The 19,535-nt window shown below is 47.9% G+C and overlaps 1 protein-coding gene across 1 annotated transcript; it reads right to left on the bottom strand.

Annotated features, from left to right (window-relative positions):
- Positions 1-1,154: 1,154 nt before the first annotated feature.
- Positions 1,155-18,919, bottom strand: TMEM161A (transmembrane protein 161A). Its single transcript, XM_033136494.1, has 12 exons — positions 18,820-18,919; positions 16,980-17,083; positions 13,413-13,493; positions 13,078-13,175; positions 11,131-11,287; positions 9,111-9,262; positions 7,570-7,630; positions 6,388-6,531; positions 6,148-6,261; positions 3,773-3,947; positions 3,264-3,360; positions 1,155-1,960 (listed from the first exon to the last, which is right to left on the bottom strand). Exons 1-12 carry the CDS (start codon positions 18,820-18,822, stop codon positions 1,683-1,685), a joined length of 1,464 nt encoding a protein of 487 aa, XP_032992385.1. The 5' UTR covers positions 18,823-18,919; the 3' UTR covers positions 1,155-1,682.
- Positions 18,920-19,535: the final 616 nt, after the last annotated feature.

Here is a 19,535-nt window from a genome sequence, read left to right on the forward strand (position 1 = left end):
TCCGAGACAACGCCAGCTGTTGAAGCGGTTACAGAGCTGCTCCCAGGGTGAGGTCTCTGGCCCGACTCGTAGGCACCCTGTAGGAGCAATGAGAATAATACAACCGTAGGGTTGAAAGGGACCCCCAAGGGTCATCCAGCCCAGCCCACTGCAATGAACAGGACACATTTTCTCTCTCGGAAGAGACAGGCAAAATGCTTTGAAGTTGGGTGGAAGAGGAAGGAGGAAAGGTAAGCCACGACTTAAGTTTTTTTAAAAAAAAAATCTTGTAAAAAGAGAGGTTAAAAAAAACCCAGTCCCTCTAGGGAATGGAATTATCTACAGCCCTCCCTCAACCAACCCCCATACCCCAAATTCTGCCTTGTAGAAAAATCTGCTTTCTTTTTTTTGCGGCCAGATTTGCACTGGAAACTGCAAATCCTGCAGCCTAGATGCCATCATATGCAAAAACCCCTCTTAGTTTTGCATCATTTGTTCTGCAGGACGCACCCCCACCCCAGCCTCTGCCCCCAACCCCAATTTTGCCAGTATTGGGGGGTAGGCAAGGAGATTTACAGGAATTCTGATATATGAATACTTTTTGAGGCCTGTTACTCCCCCCCTTCCCCCCCCCCTGCGTAGTTTAGAAACTTGATACAGGAATGCCAGAATCTCTCTCATACAGAGTCAGATCATTGAGTCCATCTAACCTAAACTCAAGGGCAGCTTTCCGCAATTTCAGGCAGGCGCCTCCTGCAACTAGGTTGGCTTCTTTTGGAACCATGAGATCTAGAAACTTGACACAGGGTTGCTTTAAAGGCCTTGTGTTTCGGCAACCACAAGATCTGGAAACTGGAATATAAGAATGCAAGAATTGAATATATGCACAAACTTGCTACACGTGAACAAGTTGTATACAAACGTAAACTTGCCATGGGCAAATTTAACAATATTTGGAATTCATTCTTATAAATAACATATGAGGTTTCAGTCTTGTTAACTACAATAACAATCCCCCCGCTCTTTTTTGTAATGTGCACAATATCTGTTTTCTGTTTTGTTCTCAACAAGGGTACTATTTCTTGTTTCGTCTTCTTTTGCACCTTATCTTACTCTGTGTACTTGTAATTTTGTACATTTATTTTTCAATAAAGAATACACTTTCTTTTTAAAAGGAGTATAAGAAGAGTCTGCAGGATCAGGCCAATGTCCCATCTAGTCCAGCATCGTGTTCTCAGCTGCAGCCAAGCAGACAGGCTTTTTATCCCTTCTGCAACCATGAGATCTAGAAACTTGCTATAGAAACTTGGGACCAAGAAACTTGATACCATTTTAAAAGTTTTTTTTAATGAAAGCTAAGATTCCCCAGCCAGCTGACTTCTCCGATCAGCAGCCTGCAACGCAGTTGGAAATCTCCCCAGCCCACACAAAGATCTGATAGTGCAGGATCCGGCCGTGGGGCAGCCAAAATCCTCCTGCAGAAGTTGCGCCAGTTCTGTGGATCATCAAAATTGGCAGCAGGCACTAGAAGATTCTTCTCAAAAGGTCTCTGCCTGCATAGCGCAAGAATACCGTTGGCGGCGCCCTGACCAGGAACTGACCAATTGCAACGGCCTGCTCTCCTGCCAGTCACACCCCAAAGGGGCTGGGCGGTCTTCTGGTTTGTCCCGTCCAGGGAGTGCTCCCCACAGAAAAACTTGCAGTTAGGACGCAGCCAGGTGCTGGTGGAAATACAGGCCGAAGAGGGTGGCAACGACCTGGCAGGCAGACACCCACCAGGTGAAGAAAGAGAGAAGCCCCCGGTAGAAAAGTGGGGTGAAGACCGTGCTGAAAGCCCCCAGGGCCCCCGTGATCTGCTCCACCGCTGCCTGGATGTCCTCCGTCCCCCCGTCGTCCGAGGGGCTTGCCTGGGGGGCATGAACCACATCCACTGCTGGCGAGGTCAGGGCGGGCTCTGGGTACAGCCCCCAGGAATAGTCGCCTTTTAAAGAGACAAACAGGTGAGAAACAGGGCAAGGGGCACTCCTAACCCAGCCTAGTATTCGAGAACCTTTGCCGGTCGCCACAGGCGAGCAGGAACTGCGTGCAGGCGAGCAAGTGGGACAGTGGGTCAGCACACAGCAAAGCGGGCTGTCACCCGGCGAGCCAGGCCTCCCCAGCACAGGGTGGCAAAAGTGGGCACTGGGATTGGGGCAGTCCACTGTCTCTGTCAACAGTCTGGCTGGAGGCAGAAGAATGGCGGGAGGAGGCAACTGGGGAACCCCCAAGGGAATCATAGAATAGAATCATAGAATCCTAGAGTTGGAAGAGACCCCAAGGGCCATCCAGTCCAACCCCCTGCCAAGCAGGAAACACCATCAAAGCATTCCTGACGGGTGGCTGTCAAGCCTCCGCTTAAAGACCTCCAAAGAAGGAGACTCCACCACACCCCTTGGCAGCAAATTCCACTATCGAACAGCTCTTACTGTCAGGAAGTTCTTCCTAATGTTTAGAACCAGAACCAGGAGAGGCATGAAAAGTGTGGAGAGGTTTGCTGCATGATGGCACTGTCTCCAATTGCTTGGGGTAAACCCTAGAGAGGAGGGGACGTAGGCAGCCGCGGGGAGACGGGGACTTTCATTCGCAGCAACTGCTTCATGGGGGGCAAGACCTACTGGGGATGAGCTGCTCTGCTCCTTAGGCCTGGTGCTTAGCCAAGTCTGTGCAGATCCTGTCTTACGAATAATGATTGCACTCCAACATGCATGGTGTGACTTGCTGCTGGCTTGCTTTTGACACTCTCGTGTAGAGACGGGGACCTCCTGGGTCCCTTGAGATGTTGCTGGGATCTGGATGCCCATCATCCCAGACCACTGGGCATACTGGCTGCCGGAAGCTGGAGCCTAGCAACGTCCGGAGTGCCACAAAGTTACCCTCCCCTGCTCAACCAGCAGCATGGTACACTGCAGGCCAGAGATTTGGGGAGGGGGGGGTGGCTCGATTTCAAAGAGGCATTTTCCCATCTTGAGAAAGCAGGGAAGGCCTCTTCCTAGATGCTGGAGGGGAAACCTGGGTCTCTCTGGATATTGCTGAACTTCCAGCAAACGCACCCCACGATCAGGGATAATGGGTGGAAAAGTTCAGCAAACACCAGCAGGACCATGGATGTACCGCCCCCCCCCCCAATTCCTGTGCTAGTATTTGATAATAAATGCATGTGTGTGGGTAGAAACTAAAGTGGGGGCATTTAGCTATGCGGCAGCCCCAGTCAGCTCCTTGAAGGCCTCCCTTCTGCCAACACTTACCTAGCGTTTTGAGGAGGAACGTGCAGTGCAAGGTGAGCAGGATTGGGGCCAGGTACTGCAAACTGACCACGGTGACGTAGCAATAGATTCTGGTGATCTGTAATTAAATAATAATAATGCAAAAAACAAACAAACAAACTCCAAAACAGAACAAAAACACCATCTTAGCAACGTTGCCATTTGGAGGAATGGAACTTACAAATAAACAGGACATTTAATTTTGCCCAGGATCAAGTCCCTCCAATGCTTTGTTTGGAACTTATGGTCGCTGCAGCAAAATGTCCCATCTGCCAGCCAGACGACACTCGCGTTTCCTCTTCCCTCTGCATACCTTTTTCCTTTCATGCTGTGTCTGTTCGGCTATCAGCGTACAGCAGGGAAGGGATCGCCTTCACTTGTAATACAGGGGTGGGGTGGGGGGAACCTTCAGCAAGTCCCAACTTGTCCCACTGAGTCGTTTCCTTCATGCCTACGCCTGACGTCCCGCCCTCCCCGCTCTGCCTCCTCACCTTCCGCTGGATCTCCAGGACGGCAATCCTCCCGGCCTCCCTCTTCATCTGCTCCACCCATCTCTCGGCGAGGTTCAGGTAGGCCTGCAGGTGGTAGCGCACGACAGCCAGGCGGAGGAGGCACAGAGCTACAATGGTCCAGAGGCGCACCGAATTATAGGAAGCGTTGGAAAGGCTGCGGGCAGAAGGAGAAACAGACACACACATACAGAGGACTGCAAATATACAGCTGCAAATAAGTGTGTTAAGTGTGTTGTAAAGTGCATTATGGAAATAGGACACTAGATGGCGATGGTGAGCTATGGCAAATTCAATATATTTTTCAAAACTTTTATTTTAAAGCATTTTCACAGCGTTTTTTAATTTGTGCCTAGATTCCACCAGAGAGAGACTTCCTGCATCATATACATAGCTCAACTGGCAGAGCAGTCTTAATGTCAGGGTCGTGGGTTGGGTGATATATTCCAGGGGGGTGGTGTGATCTCCCCACTGCTTTTTTCTTTATACACAAATGACTGCCCCTCAACTGACACATCGGTTAAGATCTTGAAATGTGCGGATGATACAACAGTCATTGAGCTTATCCCGGAGGATGATGAATCTGCATATAGGCAGGAAGTAGACCATCTTGTTTCGTGGTGCTAAATGCCCAAAAGACAGTGGAAATGATAATCGATTTTAGAGAGCACTCCCCCATCTCGCTGCCACTTTCCATTCTTGGTAACATGGTTGTAGTGGTAGAGTCCTTTAAGTTCCTGGGCTCTATAATTTCTCAAAGCTTAAATTGGTCAGGCAACATCAATACTATTATTAAAAAGGTCCACCAGAGATTGTATTTCTTGTGACAACTAAGAAAATTTAAGTTGCCCCAGGAATTGTTGATCCAATTTTACAGAGGTACCATTGAAACTGTTCTCTGTAATTCTATTACTGCCTGGTATGGCACAGCCTCTAAGCTGGGTAAGAAGAGGCTCCAACGAGCAGAAAGAATTGCAGAGAGGGTAATTGGTGCTAGTTTGCCTCCAACAGAGGCACTTTATGCTGCTCGAGCCAGGAAGAGAGCAGAGAGAATTGTCGCAGAGCCTTCGCATCCTGGTCATTATCTGTTTGATTTACTTCCATCCGAACATCGTTACAGGACTCTATACACAAAAACGTCTAGGCACAGGAATAGTTTTTTTCCTTGTGCCATCTAACTGTTGAATTTATAGTTGTGTATGGAAGGGAGGTCAGTTGGTGGTATGGGGTTCCTTTGTTGTGCTGTTGTATCGTGAGCGGAATAGTGTTTGTATGAGGTACGTTTTCTTTACACTGCAATGTAGTCGAAGCAAAATTCCAAGTATGATTGATACTTGGCCAATAAAATTATTCCTCCTTCCTTCCTTGAAGTGGGTTGGGCTGGATGACCCTCGGTGTCCCTTCCTACTCTAGAATTCTATGATGGTTTCCCTTCCCCCCCCCCTTTTCCTTTTTTGCCAAATCGTCTTTATTGAGTTTAACAAATCACACACATATTTAAAATCAGAATATAAAACCAGAGAATACATAATCAAAAACTTTTCATAATTGTATCTTTTTAAAATGCTGGTCTACGACCGTGATAAATGGAGACTTCGAAGCTTCAAGCTTCCCGTTTGAAACAGGACTTTATTGAGTTTCTTTGGCTCATTTATGGCCTTCAACTCTCCCACCGTTTCTTGCCAAGGAGCTCAAGGGGTTCCAGGCAAGGATGACTCACCCTTTCAGAGTCCACAAAGACATTTCTAGCTAGCCAGGAACATTCAAGGAGGAGGGTGTTCCAAAAGAGCATGTTAGATTATTTACGTAAGACAAGGACAGCAGCAAGAATACTGTCTGCCCAATGATGGAGAGATGGAGAGGTTTCCAGTAAAGGAAGGATGGCTTTTGGAGATGGTTTTTTGAAGATTAACAGCAAAGATTAGAGACAAAAAATGATGGAAATGCCTTGAGGACTGGAGACCTTTCACTATTTGAAGAACTATTACAGTAGATGAAAATGCAAGCAGGACTTGAAATATGAGCAGCAGGGCAAATGATTAGGATAAATAGGTTAAATTGAGTGTGTTGAATAGTATGAGGGCAAAACATGCAGCATTCAAGGGTAAATACAGAAACCACAGAAGGGGAAGATGCGAAGTCAAGTAACTTACGGTTTAGGTTAAAATTTGTAAAACTTTTTTTATCTTAGTGAAAAATTAATACGAGGGTTATTTATTTATTTTTAAAACGAACACTCAAGTATGATGCCAGGGAGAGAGGAGCGGGGGGGGGGGTGGCCTAGGGAGAGCTCCGGGGGCCAGAGGGAGAGCTCTGAAGGGCCACCTCTCCCTCCTGGCGATCGCAGAAGCACTTACATTTGGACGGTCTCTTTCCCCATGGGGGCGTTGAGCAGGAGGTCCCGGGAAATGGGCTTGACCCACATCAGCACGATGGCCACGGGTGCAAGGAAGCTGGCGTGGAGGAGCAGCCTGCCGTGTTGGGGGTCAAGGAGAAGAAGGGTCAGGCCCCCCACAGGCTGCCTCCCTCCGCATCCCTGCCACTTATCCCCCCCCCCCCGGTCTTTCGGGAAGGCCAGGGGCAAGCTGTTACGCAACTGGACCGCTGGCTGGTCTGCGGCCATCTTGAGGGCATCCAGGTGAGTCTGTGCCAGCCGCAGCCCTGGAAAGGTCAGGCAGGCGCCGAGGAATGAGCAGAGGGCCACCAGGCAGAGCTTGACGGTCAGCTTGGTCACGGGGACCCTGGAGGGAAAAGAGAGGGAGGCATTTTTCAGGAAGGGCTAAGGCTGCTGGAGACGCTGGGTCACAGAATCAGAGGGCGGTGGAGATGGAAGGGACCCCCAGGGCCATCCCTGCAAGGCAAGGCATCACAGCTAAAGAATCCCTGACACAAAAACGGGGCCTTCTCTGCAGTGGCTCCCCGTTTGTGGAATGCTCCCTCCACGGAGGTTCAGTGGGTGCCAGAGAATCATAGAATTGTAGAAGTTGGAAGGGACCCGAGGGTCATCTAGTCCAACCCCCTGCAATGCAGGAATCTCAACTAAAGCATCCAGGACAGATGGCCACCCAACCTCTGCTGAAAAACCTCCAAGGAAGGAGAGTCCACCACTTTCCGGCGGAACAGCTCTTAACAACAGAAAGCTCTTCCTGATGTTTTGTTGGAATCTCCTTCCTTGTAACTTGAAGCCATGGGTTCGAGTCCTGCCCTCCAGAGCAAGCGAAAACAAGCTTGTTCCCTCTTCCATGTGACAGCCCTTGAGATATTAGAAGATGGCTCTCATATCTCCTCTTTCCAGGCTAGATATACCCAGCTCCTTCAACCATTCCTCATCAGGCTTGCTTTCCAGACCCTTGATCACCTTGGTCTCCCTCCACTGCACACCTTCCTGCTTGTCAACATCCTTCTTAAATTCTGGTGCCCAGAATTGGACACAATATTCCAAGTGTGGTCTGACCAAGGCAGAACAGACTATGGGACTATGACTTTCCTTTATTTGTCCAGTTCAGCCAAATGAAAATTCAGCACAGGTTTTAGAAACACCCTTCCCTGCCTTTTTTGCAAACTAAAAAGTCCCAAACACTGCAACTTTTCCTTGCAGGGAAATCACCTGGCTTATTTTGGCCAACCTTTCCTAACTCTAGAATATCCTTTTTGACGTGAGCTGACCAAAACAATCCTGGAGTGGCCTCATTTCAGACATCACATCTCCACTTGAGGGTAGGAGGTGGACAAAGATAAATAAATCCGGGCAGGGTTTAAGATTTCAGAGGCACACTTACGTCCAGTCCCAACCTTGCCCCTTCAAGAAGACCTCCAAGTTGTCATGGACGCTATTCAGCCCTGTGGGGACAAGAGAGCCAGGGGAGAATGCAGGAGAATGCTGCAGCACGATTGCTGACAGGAGTGAGGCCTATCAAAATGCAGTGGCGGACCTACATTTCCCCCCCCCACACACACACAAAAAAATGAATTTTCACAGGGAGCCCAACGCAACCAGCAACAAGGTCTGGGTAACCACCAGAGCCGTCTCATCCATAGAGGCCGGTGGCGCGGCGCGCCAGGGCGCCGGGCACCCCAGGGGCGCCCCCGCGAGCCCGCCGGCATACCGGGCTCCCCCTCCCCAACCCGCTCCCGCCCCCACGGGCAGGCGGGCACTCGCGCGCCGGCGGGCGGGCGTTTTGGAAGCCGCCCGCCCTCACCTCCCGGAGCCCCAGCTGGAGCGCTGAAGCGGCGCGGGGCTTTGCGCGACCTTCCAGCACTCCAGCTGGGGCTCTGGGAGGCGAGGGCGACCGGCTTGCAGCCCGCCCGCCCGCCGGTGCGCGAGCGCCCGTCCGCCTGCCCCTCATCCTCATCCTCCACCCGCCGGAGCGCGGGCGCCCGCTTCAACGCCACGCCCCTCATCCCCCGCTCGCCCACCCCCCCTCCCGAGGGGCGGCCAGCGCGGGAGGGAGGCGGGCGGAGAGGCGGCGCCGAGGGATCGCTGCGCCAGGGCGGCCGATCCCTCTAAGACGGGCCTGGTAACCACTGCCATCTTCTTCAAGCCCCCCAACAGATCACATTTTTTTTAAAAAAAGAAATATCAGATTTTCATTAAAATTGCTGTACCGGATTATCTCACAAAGGCCAAGTCACCGGTGTGAATAAAAATCTCCTAGGTCTTAAATTTTTTGAGTTATGGGGGGATGAAAATTAGGGAAATGCATGAATGAATGATGAATGAATGAATGAATGAAATGCAGGCACGATGCCAGAGGTACCAATTTGAATAAAATATTTGGGGGGGGGCTGCAGGTAAGCCCTGCATAATCAGTCACATGACGCAGTGCACACACACTCTTTGAAAGGTAATGCCCATCAACTTTGGAGGGGCCCCTCAAATATTTTATTGTGGGGGGCGAAGGGTATGTGGAACGCTCTCCCATCAGATGTCAAGGCAATAAGCAACTATCTTACTTTTAAAAGACATCTGAAGGCAGTCCTGTTTAGGGAAGTTTTTAATGTTTAATGCTGTATTGTGTTTTCAATAATAGGTTGGTAACCGCCCAGAGTGGCTGGGAAAACCCAGCCACATGGGTGGGGTATATATTACTATTATTATAGTAATATATAGAATATATATTAGGTATATTCTATATATATATATATATATAGAATACCTGATTTGGTATTCTAACCCTTTCATATCTAAAAGTAATTTTAGAATTTTAGAAAATTTTAGCAAAACTATTTTTTTCATTCTTCCGACCATCGAGCAGTGCATACGTTTTAGAAAATAAGTAAATTTCTTTATATATAGCCACTGCTTTGTGAGCTCACTCACCTGCGTCGAGGCCAAATTCAAGGTACTCTTCGCGGACGACCAGGACCAGCATGGCGACGAGGAGGAAGAAGAAAGCAAAGGCCAGGCAGACCGATCGCTCGCCCCCCTCCTTGGATCGGAAGTAATGCGTCATCACCGTGAAAAAGATTTTGCTGAAGGGAAGGGTTGCGCTAAGGATCACAGGCTAGAAACCTTGCTTCTCCGGAGAAAGACAAAGGTTTCACTTTATTCATTCATTCATTTGTCTCTATACGTTTTTTTTTTCAATTTTAGATTTTTTTACAGACATACAAATCGAATAACTTCCCAATAAACACACATATACATATATATACAGAGAGAGAAAGAGGCCTTTCCTTTCACCTCCTTTGAGGTTTCTTATAATGTTAATTTTTAACACTGCATTTCCTACGTTATTCCATTTATTAGTTACTCCCTGATCTTTACCTTAATCCTGCTAATGAACTTAATTGTGTACAATTTTTTTTAATTCAGATACAGTATTCCACAAATTTTCGCCATTCCTTGATGAAATTTCTTTCTTCTTGGTTCCTTATTCTTCCATTCGTTTAGTCTGACACTTCTTGGTTGGGACACAATCCCGAAATAGCTTCACTTTTGGGATTATTTCATTCCCGCTGTTCCCTTCACGGAACTACAGTTCCCAGGGTGTTCTATCAATCCGCCCCTCTTTCCCCACAACTAACTCGTGTCACTAAATCCCATTGGGTCTACTCTGAGTATCACTTCGGCCACCTTGACTCTATACAATTAAAAGCTCTCTGGTGCTGCTTTAACAACCTCTGCAACAATTATGGGAGCTGTAGTTTGCTCGGGGCGGTGCTGAGAGTTGTTAGGAGACACGCAACCCACCATTCCTCTCCGAGAGCTACAATTCCAAGAGTTCCCTGGGAAGAGGAATTCATGGTTAATCCACTGCCTGTCAGCTTCCTGGCAAATCCTGCAGAAATATGGATTGTTTTGCAACCACAAGATCTATAAACTGGATATTCAAATGCTTTAAAACATATTTTTTTAAAAAATCCTGAGGTGTAGAATCATAGAAGCATAACACTGTAAGGTGGGAAGGAGTCCCGAGGGTCATCTAGTCCAACCCCCTGCAATGCAGGAATCTCAAATAAAGCATCAAGGACAGATGCTTAAAAACCTCTGCTTAAAAACTTCCAAGGAGGGAGAGTCCATCCCACAGTTGAACTGCTCTTAACTGTCAGAAAGTTCTTTCTTGGTGTTTAGTTGGAATCTCCTTTCTTGCAACTTGAAGCCATGGATTCGAGTCCTACCCTCCAGAGCAGGAGAAAACAAGCTTCCTCCATCTTCCATATGACAGCTCTGTCTTGAGATATTGGAAGATGGCTCTCCTGCCTGCTCTCAGCCTCCTCTTTCCCAGGCTAAACATACCCAGCTCCTTCAACCGTTCCTCATCAGGCTTGCTTTCCAGACCCTTGATCATCTTGGCCTCCCTCCTCTGCACACCTTCCACCTGGTCAACATCCTTCTTAAATTGTAGCGCCCAGAACTGGACACAGCACTCCAGGCCTCTGCCCAGGAAACTTGGCACATTTCTTAAACAAAAGCTCAATTTCTCAGACTTACAAATCATTTATAAAAGCATGTGAAATGGGAAGCGGTCCTAAGAACCTAAGAGGGGCTTTCTGGATCAGGCCAGGAGCCCCTCCTGTCCAGCATCCTGCTCTCAAAGGGCCAAGCAGATGCCTGAAAGGGAAACCCACAAAGAGCAACTCTCCTCCTCCTCCTCCTCCGATGATGATGATCATTATACTCCTCCCATCTGACTAGGCTTCCCCAATCACTGTGGGCACCATCTGCCCTCGAGAGCCCTCTCCTAGTTTAGAATCATAGAGTCGGAAGGGACCCAACGGTCATCTAGTCCAACCCCCTTGCCATGCAGGAATCCCAGTGTTCCTCAATTAGCCCAATCCTCTTTTAATGCCGGCCCAAGTTGGTGGCCGCAAACGACGTCCCCGGGGCCAAAGGATACACGGAGAAGATGACCGCCAGCAAGCACCAGAGAATCCCAATGTTGGCTTCCTTCCGGGGGTCAACCAGGCAGTAGTAGCCTTCGGTGAAGACGTAGATCCCGGTGGCGTACGCTGCAAAGTCCACGTACCACTGATATTCCAGGAAATAGCACAGCACTAAGCGGGGAGAAGAGAGACAGAAACGTGCTCCCAAAAGCCCCTTCCAAAAAGAAGCAAATTTCCAGTCCTTGTGGGATGGTCTCGAACGGGTGGGAAGGGACCCTGAGAGTCTTCTAGCTCAACCCCCTTGCAATGCAGGAATCTTTTTGCACAACGTGGGGCTCAAACCCCACTCCTCTGAGATTCAGAGTCTCACGGTTTGCCGACGGAGCTATATTCCAAATAAATGGTTGATTTGACGAGGAACCGTGGAGCCTGCCTTATCTAGAGCCATCCAGCTTAGTGCTGAGTTGGACCCGGAAACTAATTGGCAGTCAGTGCCGTCGGCCCAGGATCGGTGCAATATGCTCAAACTGTCTTAACCCCAGTGTAAAAGCTGGCTGCCGAATTCTGCACCACTGAAGATTTTTAATGTATAATAATAATAATAATAATAATAATAATATCCCATCTATTCTGGGCGGCTTCCAACAAATTAAAACACAATTAAGACATCAAACATTTCCCTATATAGGGCTGTCTTCAGATGTCGTCTAAAAGTCAGATAGTTGTTTATTTCCTTGACATCTGATGGGAGAACATTTACTCTGTTTTTTGTTGAGAGCTGTCCAGAGTGGCTGGGGTATGAATTACCGTATTTTTCGCTCCATAGGGCGCACGTCGTTTTTAGAGGAGGAAACCCAGAAAAAAAAAATTCCCTGGTTTTCCTCCTCTAAAAGCCCTGTTTTTTTGAGGATCAGCTAAAAGTTTAGCAACTTTTTTTGCAAAGGGAAAAACCCTGTTTTTTTGAGGATCAGCTAAAGGTTTTGCAGCTTTTCTTTGCAAAGGGGGAAAAGCAAAGCTCCTTTTGCAAAGGGGGAAAAGCAAAAAGCCCCATTTTTATGGGCTTCAACTCACATTTCTGCAGCTTCTAAAGGAAAGGGAGCCTTTTCTACAGTTTCCAGACAGATAATCTAATCAGCCAGTCCCATGTCGCTGGGGAAACAAACAACCTCCCTCTGCAGCACATTCAACAATGGAGGCCTGGGCTGAAAGGGAGCCGGGGACTCTTATCTCTCTCCCGATCTCTTGCTGATCAGCTGCTGAGCGGGGTCCTTTCAACACCCCCCTTTCTCTTTGAAAAATAAAAAGCATGGTCCTCTTTTGACCCCTGGGCAATTCAGCTCCAGGGACCTCCATTCGCTCCATAAGACGCACAGATATCCCCCCTTACTTTTTAGGAGGGAAAAAGTGTGTCTTATGGAGCGAAAAATACGGTATTATTTTTATTATAAACCTGTAAGCTTCCTGGTGAAGGGGGGAATTCGAACTCTGGTCTCTCCCAGGTCATAGTCCAACACTCTAGCCGCCACAGTCAGATAGGTAGCATATAAATATTATTATTATTATTATTATTATTATTATTATTATCATCATCATCATCATTAAACTGCTTAGAAACTCCTTTGGCATGTAAGCGATATATAAACAGTACCTAATACTAATAATACACAAATGCCATCTACGATCCCCATAACTCATTGGGCAGCCTATGGCCAAGTGGCAGGAAACTTGCTTGCTTCAGGGAAAATTGGGCACAACGCTCTCCGCCAGCCAAAGGGACTAGAAACTTGACTCTGACAAACAAAAGCTAAAACAATCTCAGGAGGAAAGGCTTGGGGTGCCCTGAGGGGACCAGACCACCTCAGTCCTCCCTGACCCCCAAAGCTATTTGGGGAGGCGAGGTGATGATAGACAGCCCCCCCCATTTCTGCCCAGGAGAGGGGATCCAACCTGGGCGCATTTACCCAGGGCGTCCACGGCCGTGATGGGGCTGCTGTCCAAGCGAAGGTCAATATCCCGGGGGACGGAGGAAGGCTTTTCCTCGGTGATGCCGTTGATCTTCCTGTCAGATAGACAGACAAACGTCAGTCGGTTGGCACCAGAGGGAGCTGTGTGGTCCAAAGAGGGCGCCGGGGGGGCGAAGATGGATCTAAGTTGCCGCCACGCCATTCCCAGGTGTCTCCGTGCCGCGGGTGGAGATTCGTAGTTCCTTCTCCCAGCTGCCGCCCCACCGCCAGCCAACAGCTCCCTCAGCCTGCCGGACAGACAAGATGGCCGCCCTCACGTCAACTCCACTCACCGCTCCCTCTTCCCCTTCGGCCTCGGCTTCCCCGCGAGGGCGAGCAGCTCCTCTTCCGAGGGGTGTTTGAACCGGCGCAGGCTGGCAGAAAGAAGAGGGGAAAAGGGGTCACCAAACAGACACTGGGCCGACCCCAACTCAAGAGGAGTCCCATTGGGACGGATGGGAGATGATATATAATGAAATGGAAAAAATGTTCAAAAACACGTTTGTTAAAAAACAACAACCACAACTGCCAGAATGCTGCTTGCCCAGAAGTGGAAAGAAGAGAACGTACCAACGAAAGAAGAATGGAGGGCTAAGGCGAGAGACTAATGCCGAAATGGCACAACTCACCGTGAAGATCAGGCACCAAGATGAAGAAGAATTTAATCATGAATGGGATTTTTTTGTAGATTACTTTAAAGAGCACTGTAAAAATGTGGGAACATTAGCAGGGTTGTTGTAGCATTTGTGAACTTGAGGTAGAATTATGATGTGGGGAGGGAAATTGAAATTAAGCGGAAAAATAATTATATGCAAGGAAAATAAATGGGGGGAAATGGAAACTGGGGCTGTGGAGTCAATCAATGCAAATTTGGATTTGATATGTAAGCATGTGAAAATTGTTGTTATCAGAAAAATTGAAAATAAAACATTTTTTTAAAAAGATGGGCATCATATTTATACCCCACCCATCTGGCTAGGTTTCCCCAGCCACTCTGGGCAGCTTCCAGCAAAATATAAAAAATAATATGTCAAACGTTAAAAACTTCCCAATACAGGGCTGCTAATAATAATAATAATAATAATAATAATAATAATAATAATAATAATTGTATTATTTATAATAATTTTATTGTTTATAATAAAAACTTAAATCACTTTTGACGCCACTTTAAACAGCCATGGCTTCCTGGGGAACTGTAGTTCAAAGGCACTGGGTGTTGTGAGGAGGTCCCCACTTTTCCCCTCTGAGAACTACAATTCCCGGACCGGTTTAGCAGCTCATCTCCCTTCCCAGGGAGCTCTGGGAACGCTAGTGCTGAGAGGGGAAAGACTCCAGGGAGCTGTAGTTTGTTTGGGGTGCTGGGATCTGTGAAGAGGACCCCTATTCCCCTTTGCAGAACTACAGTTCCCAGAGCTCCCTGGGAAGAGGGATTGATAGTTAGAACTGGACGGGAAAGTGGGGTCCCCTAACAACTCTCAGCACCCATCACAAACTACAGCTCCCAACCTGTCCTCTCTGTATGCCAATAAAGGTTGATCGATTGATTGGTTGGTTGAAACTACAGCTCCCAGGATTCATTGGGGGGACAGGGACGCCACAGTTGTCCAAAGTGATATCGCGGCGCTTTACTTCCGGCGAGGACGCCATTGCGGGCGGTCATGGGTCGCTTCGGCTGCGAAGCGACTCAGGCCGTCCCGGGGGTAGGAGCCCCGCTACCGCAAAGCGGGGCTCCGTTAAACTGCGGGTCGATCGTCCCGCGGCATGGGCTCTCCAGCGGGCCCGCTATGGCTCTGAACCCTTCCCCCGTTCCCCCTGTAAAGGGGGGGTGGGGGTGAAGGGACCACGGAGCCGGGCTGTGGAGGCATGCCCCAACCGGGTCGGCGAAGCGGCGGCCGCCGCTCGTGATGAGCGAGATCGTTCTACCTAACAGAAGGAAAGCAAAAGAAACCCGTTGGCCGTGAGTACATGAACAATTGGGTTTAATTTTGACATTTGGCGCTCCGGGAGTTATGATGAAAAGGAAGCCCGTTTATCTCCCTTTGTGTGTAGAGAAAGTAACTGCTTTGGATGGCGACTGCTGCTGCAGTTATGGATACAATGTTTTGATTTTGACAAGAGAGATGAACTAAACTAAACCCCCTTTGGGGAGTGAAGTTATTGGAAATATTTCTTCTTGAAGTGGATATTTTGTAGTCTTTTCACCCTGGCTCCAGGGAAAATGGCTGCGGAGATTTATGATAAAGATGGAAAAGTACTGTGACTAAGATGGAAAAACACTGAAACTTGATACCCTATGCCCACTTCTACCATGTTGGGTTTCGCTTTCAAGCTGGCTTTAGACTCTGGACTGACTCATGAACAAAGGATTACTTTGCTGTATTTAGAAGTGCTAAACCAGAAATTAACTTTGCTGATTCAGGATGAAAATTTATATCCCACAGGAAAGACTTTGGAGAATTCTGCTAAAATTGAAGAAAATCTTGGCAGGGAGCTTAAGGGAATTATCGAAGTACAAAGTACAATGTTTATGCAACTCCGGGAAGAAGGACAATCCTGTTGGGGTGAGAGGCCCAGGATTGGACAATTTATATCCAATTTCGGGGGTGAGAGCCCAGGAATGATGGGGAAAAGACTTTTATATTTACAATTAGAAGATGAACGGAATTTTGAAGCGGAGATGCTGCAAGGCGAAGATTTGTGTACCCTGATGCTCCCTGCAAGGACTGTCATAGATGGTGTCTGGAATTGTGGACATAGAAGAAAAGAGGACATTCTGGAAAATGGTTTTTGTGTAAGATGGAGAAATGTCTGGGGGGAGACCTCGAGATGGAGTAAGAAAATGGTCAGAAAAGGGATAGGGTGAACTATCTAAAATATAATAAGGAGGGTTTATTATAGTACCCTGAAGCCGATGTGTTAAGATTTTAAGCTTTAGAACTAGAGAAGAGATATTTGTTTTTTTGTTTTTTTATTAGCAGCAGTTTAAGTGAAATAAGATGTATAATGTTAGTTAAGAAGTGATGGATTAATTTGTGCAAGATTTAATTATTGAGAAAAATGTTCAGTTTAATTATGTTTAGTTTAATTATTGAGAAATGTGTTCAGTTTTTCCTTAGATGATTTGGATTTTAGATATAAGAAGTTATTACAGTAAATGGGAATTGGAACCAAAGGAGAGAAAACGGGGGAAGTCACCCAGTATTGATTTGAAACAAGAATTTTTTTTGTGTGTTGAACAAGAAAAAGAATTATTGGTGTTTTAGTTGGGTTATAATTTGTTTTACTATGTTGTTTGACTGTTTGTCTGTGTGGTGTATGTTGTTTTGTTGTTCTTTGTCTGGAAAAAGCCAATAAAGTTCTTATTTAAAAAAAAAAAAAAAAAGATATCGCAGCGCTTTAAAGGCAGGGTGCCTACAATTCCCAGAGTTCACTGGGAAGAAGGATGGACGCTAAATGATGTTGGGAACTGTAGCTTCACAAGGGGACTAGCACCCTAACAAACTACAACTCCCAGAATTATTTGGAGGGCAAGGAAGCCCTGACGGTTTTAAAGCGGGACCAGAACTTTTTTAAAGGTCTGGTGCAAACGTGGCCACAGCCTAACCGAGCCAACAAATCTGGTACGAACGCCAAATAAACAGGGAATAAATTCAATGGTGTTTTTCTGCAGGTGGAATCACAGACAGATGGATAAATTTTTTGGGGGGGGGGTCCCCCAAGGACGAATATGGGAGCCCCCAAGTCCCTCTTGCTCCCATCCATGGTCAAAAAATAATAATCAAATTTTGACCTCTTGCTACACTCCTGAGGAACCTCCCTGCCATCCCCAGCCCTGCCAAAAATGGAATTTTGGGCACCTTCCATTGCAGAGGATCCACCGGGCGAAGGACCAGTGAGGGGCCATCTTCTGCATGATGCTGGCCACTAGCAGGGAGACCACAAGCTGCACCCCCATCACCGCCTGTAGGGCAGAAGCAGAGGAAGAGGCCTTGGGTCAAGGCAAAGGTTTTATTCTCGCCAAAGTTCTGTTTATTATCATCTTCACCCTTGCCAACATTTCTCCAATGAAAATAGGGACGTCCTATTCAATGATGCTCCTGCCCACCTAGCAGTTCGAGAGTACGTCAAAAGTGCAAGTAGATAAATAGGTACCGCTCCAGCGGGAAGGTAAACGGCGTTTCTGTGCGCTGCTCTGTTTCGCCAGAAGAAGCTTAGTCATGTTGGCCACATGACCCGGAAGCTGTACGCCAGCTCCCTCGGCCAGTAACGTGAGATGAGCGCCACAACCCCAGAGTCATCCGCGACTGGACCTGATGGTTAGGGGTCCCTTTACCTTTACCTATTCAATGATGATGATGATGATGATAAGACGGATAGCTCAGCTGGTTAGAGCATGGCACTAAAGCCATCCAGAGAGGCTGGGGAAACCCAGCCAGATGGGTGGGGTATAAATAATAACATTATTATTATTATTATTATTATTATTATTATTATTATTATTATTATTATTATTACTACTACTACTACTACTACTACTGTACTACTACTACTACTACTACTATTCCCTTCAACATTTCTCCGACAAAAAAAGCAACGTTCTAAGGAAAAATGGGACGTCCCGGGATCACATCAGAAACCGGGACGGCTCCTGCAAATTCGAGACTGTCCCTGGAAAATAGGAGCATGTCAAGGTTGCAGCTTCGATCCCCACAAGGGACAGCTCGCCTATTCTTGCACTGCTGGGGGATGACCCTCAGGGTCCCTTTCACCTCTTTTGATTCTAGTCTATACCTTTGTGTGAAGGATAGCTCAGTTGGCAGAGCATGAGGCTCTTAATCTCAGAGTCATGGGTTCAAGCCCCATCCTGGGCAGAAAGATTCCTGGGCTGGACTGGATGACCCTCAGGGTCCCTTCCAACTCTACAGTTCTACCCCTTTGGGCTGATCCAGCAGGGATGCTGCGTTCAGTTTTAGAAGCAGGTAGTGAATTTCTCATCCCACTTTTTGGATCCACCTCAACGTTCGCCCTCCACCCTGCCCCCCGCCCCAAATAACTACACTTTGCACCTCTCTGCAGCTGTACCAAAAATGTAGACCCCGTGTAAGGTTAGTGCAGAGATATTGACTCCCTTTCTATTTTAAGAGCAGGAAGTGGAGCTGGCGGCTGGTTGTGTGGCCAGGACAGGGGTTTCAAATTTCAAGGAAGGAGATTCCCACTTAACATTGGGGAAAACTTTCTGACAGTGGAACGGTCTTCCTCGGGAGGTGGAGGACTCTCCTTCCTTGTGAATTTGTAAGCAGAGGTTGGATGGCCCTCCATCCTGGCTGCTTGAGATTCCTGCATTGCAGGGGGCTGGACTGGATGACCCTTGGGGGTCCCTTCCAGCTCTACAGCTCTATGACCCCGGAAGGTGGTGATCTCATCTCTCCTTCCTTGGAGGCTCTTAAACTGCAGTCGGATGACCACCTGCCAGGGGTTCTGCAGCTGTGCTTCGTGCCCTGCACAGGGTTGGGCTAGATGTCCTTTGGGGGTCCCCTTCCAACTCTACAGTTCTGTGGTCCTAGGACCCTGGCAAGCTTGCAAACCTTCTCTCTCATACAGAAAGCAAACCCACCTGCCCCGCAGCCCAACTCCAGTCCCCTAAGTCCATAAACGCCCACCAATGCATTCTTGCAAAAAATAATAATTTAAACGTACCATTTTCTTGGAGGGTCACGAGCAAAAAACCACCCCCAGATCAAGACATAGGCAAGGCAGGCAAGTTTTCCTGCACTTCTGATCTTGCAGACCAAAGAAGGAGTGCGACCCTCCCAGCCAATCACAAGCGGGCACTTCCCGTGATTGCCAGCCAGCCAGCCTATGACAAAGCAAAATAAAAATAAAAAAAGTTTGAAGGTAGGTGGGGATTTTTGCCATCCCCACCTGCTTCCGGTTTTCAGTCGCCTGCCAAGCGCGTTGCATTTTGGGGCTTGTAGTTTCCTTTCGCAGACGATGTTCTTTAAGATGGAACGGAGAGAGAATTTTTTTTTGCACGTTTTCCTTTGCAAAAATTCACAAGGTTTTTCCTTCCCTGTAAATCACACGCGCCCTTTTGCAACCGGTATGGATGTCTTTAGAAGAGGAGTGCACAAATCCGTGGGATTTTCACAATTCAGTGGCTACTAGGCAGGGTGGGTGTGTTTGGCTTCCCCTGGCTGTTGGCAGGCTGCCTCTGTCACCTCCGGGGGGGAGAAGCCAAATCTCTGGGGAATCGGAGCACCGACTGCGGCTGCAGAGGCCGGTACCCCCTGCCTGGACTAGATGACACTTGGGGTCCCTTCCAACTCCACAATGCTATGATTCTGTGAACTTGAAACTGCTGCCTCCTGCAGCACCCAAGTGAGGGGGGCGCAAGCCTGGGCAGTGTGTCTTGG

Source organism: Lacerta agilis, chromosome 18, assembly GCF_009819535.1.
Source record: "Lacerta agilis isolate rLacAgi1 chromosome 18, rLacAgi1.pri, whole genome shotgun sequence".
In the NCBI taxonomy this organism is placed as follows: Eukaryota; Metazoa; Chordata; class Lepidosauria; order Squamata; family Lacertidae; genus Lacerta; species Lacerta agilis.

Excerpts from the sequence above, each read along its gene's own strand:
- TMEM161A (XM_033136494.1), bottom strand. Across the intron at positions 6,262-6,387 it reads GCAGACCAGCCAGCGGTCCA|GCTGCTCCTCCACGCCAGCT; the intron begins GTTGCGTAACAG and ends CCAACACGGCAG. Across the intron at positions 1,961-3,263 it reads GTTCCTCCTCAAAACGCTAG|GCGACTATTCCTGGGGGCTG; the intron begins GTAAGTGTTGGC and ends TCTCTTTAAAAG.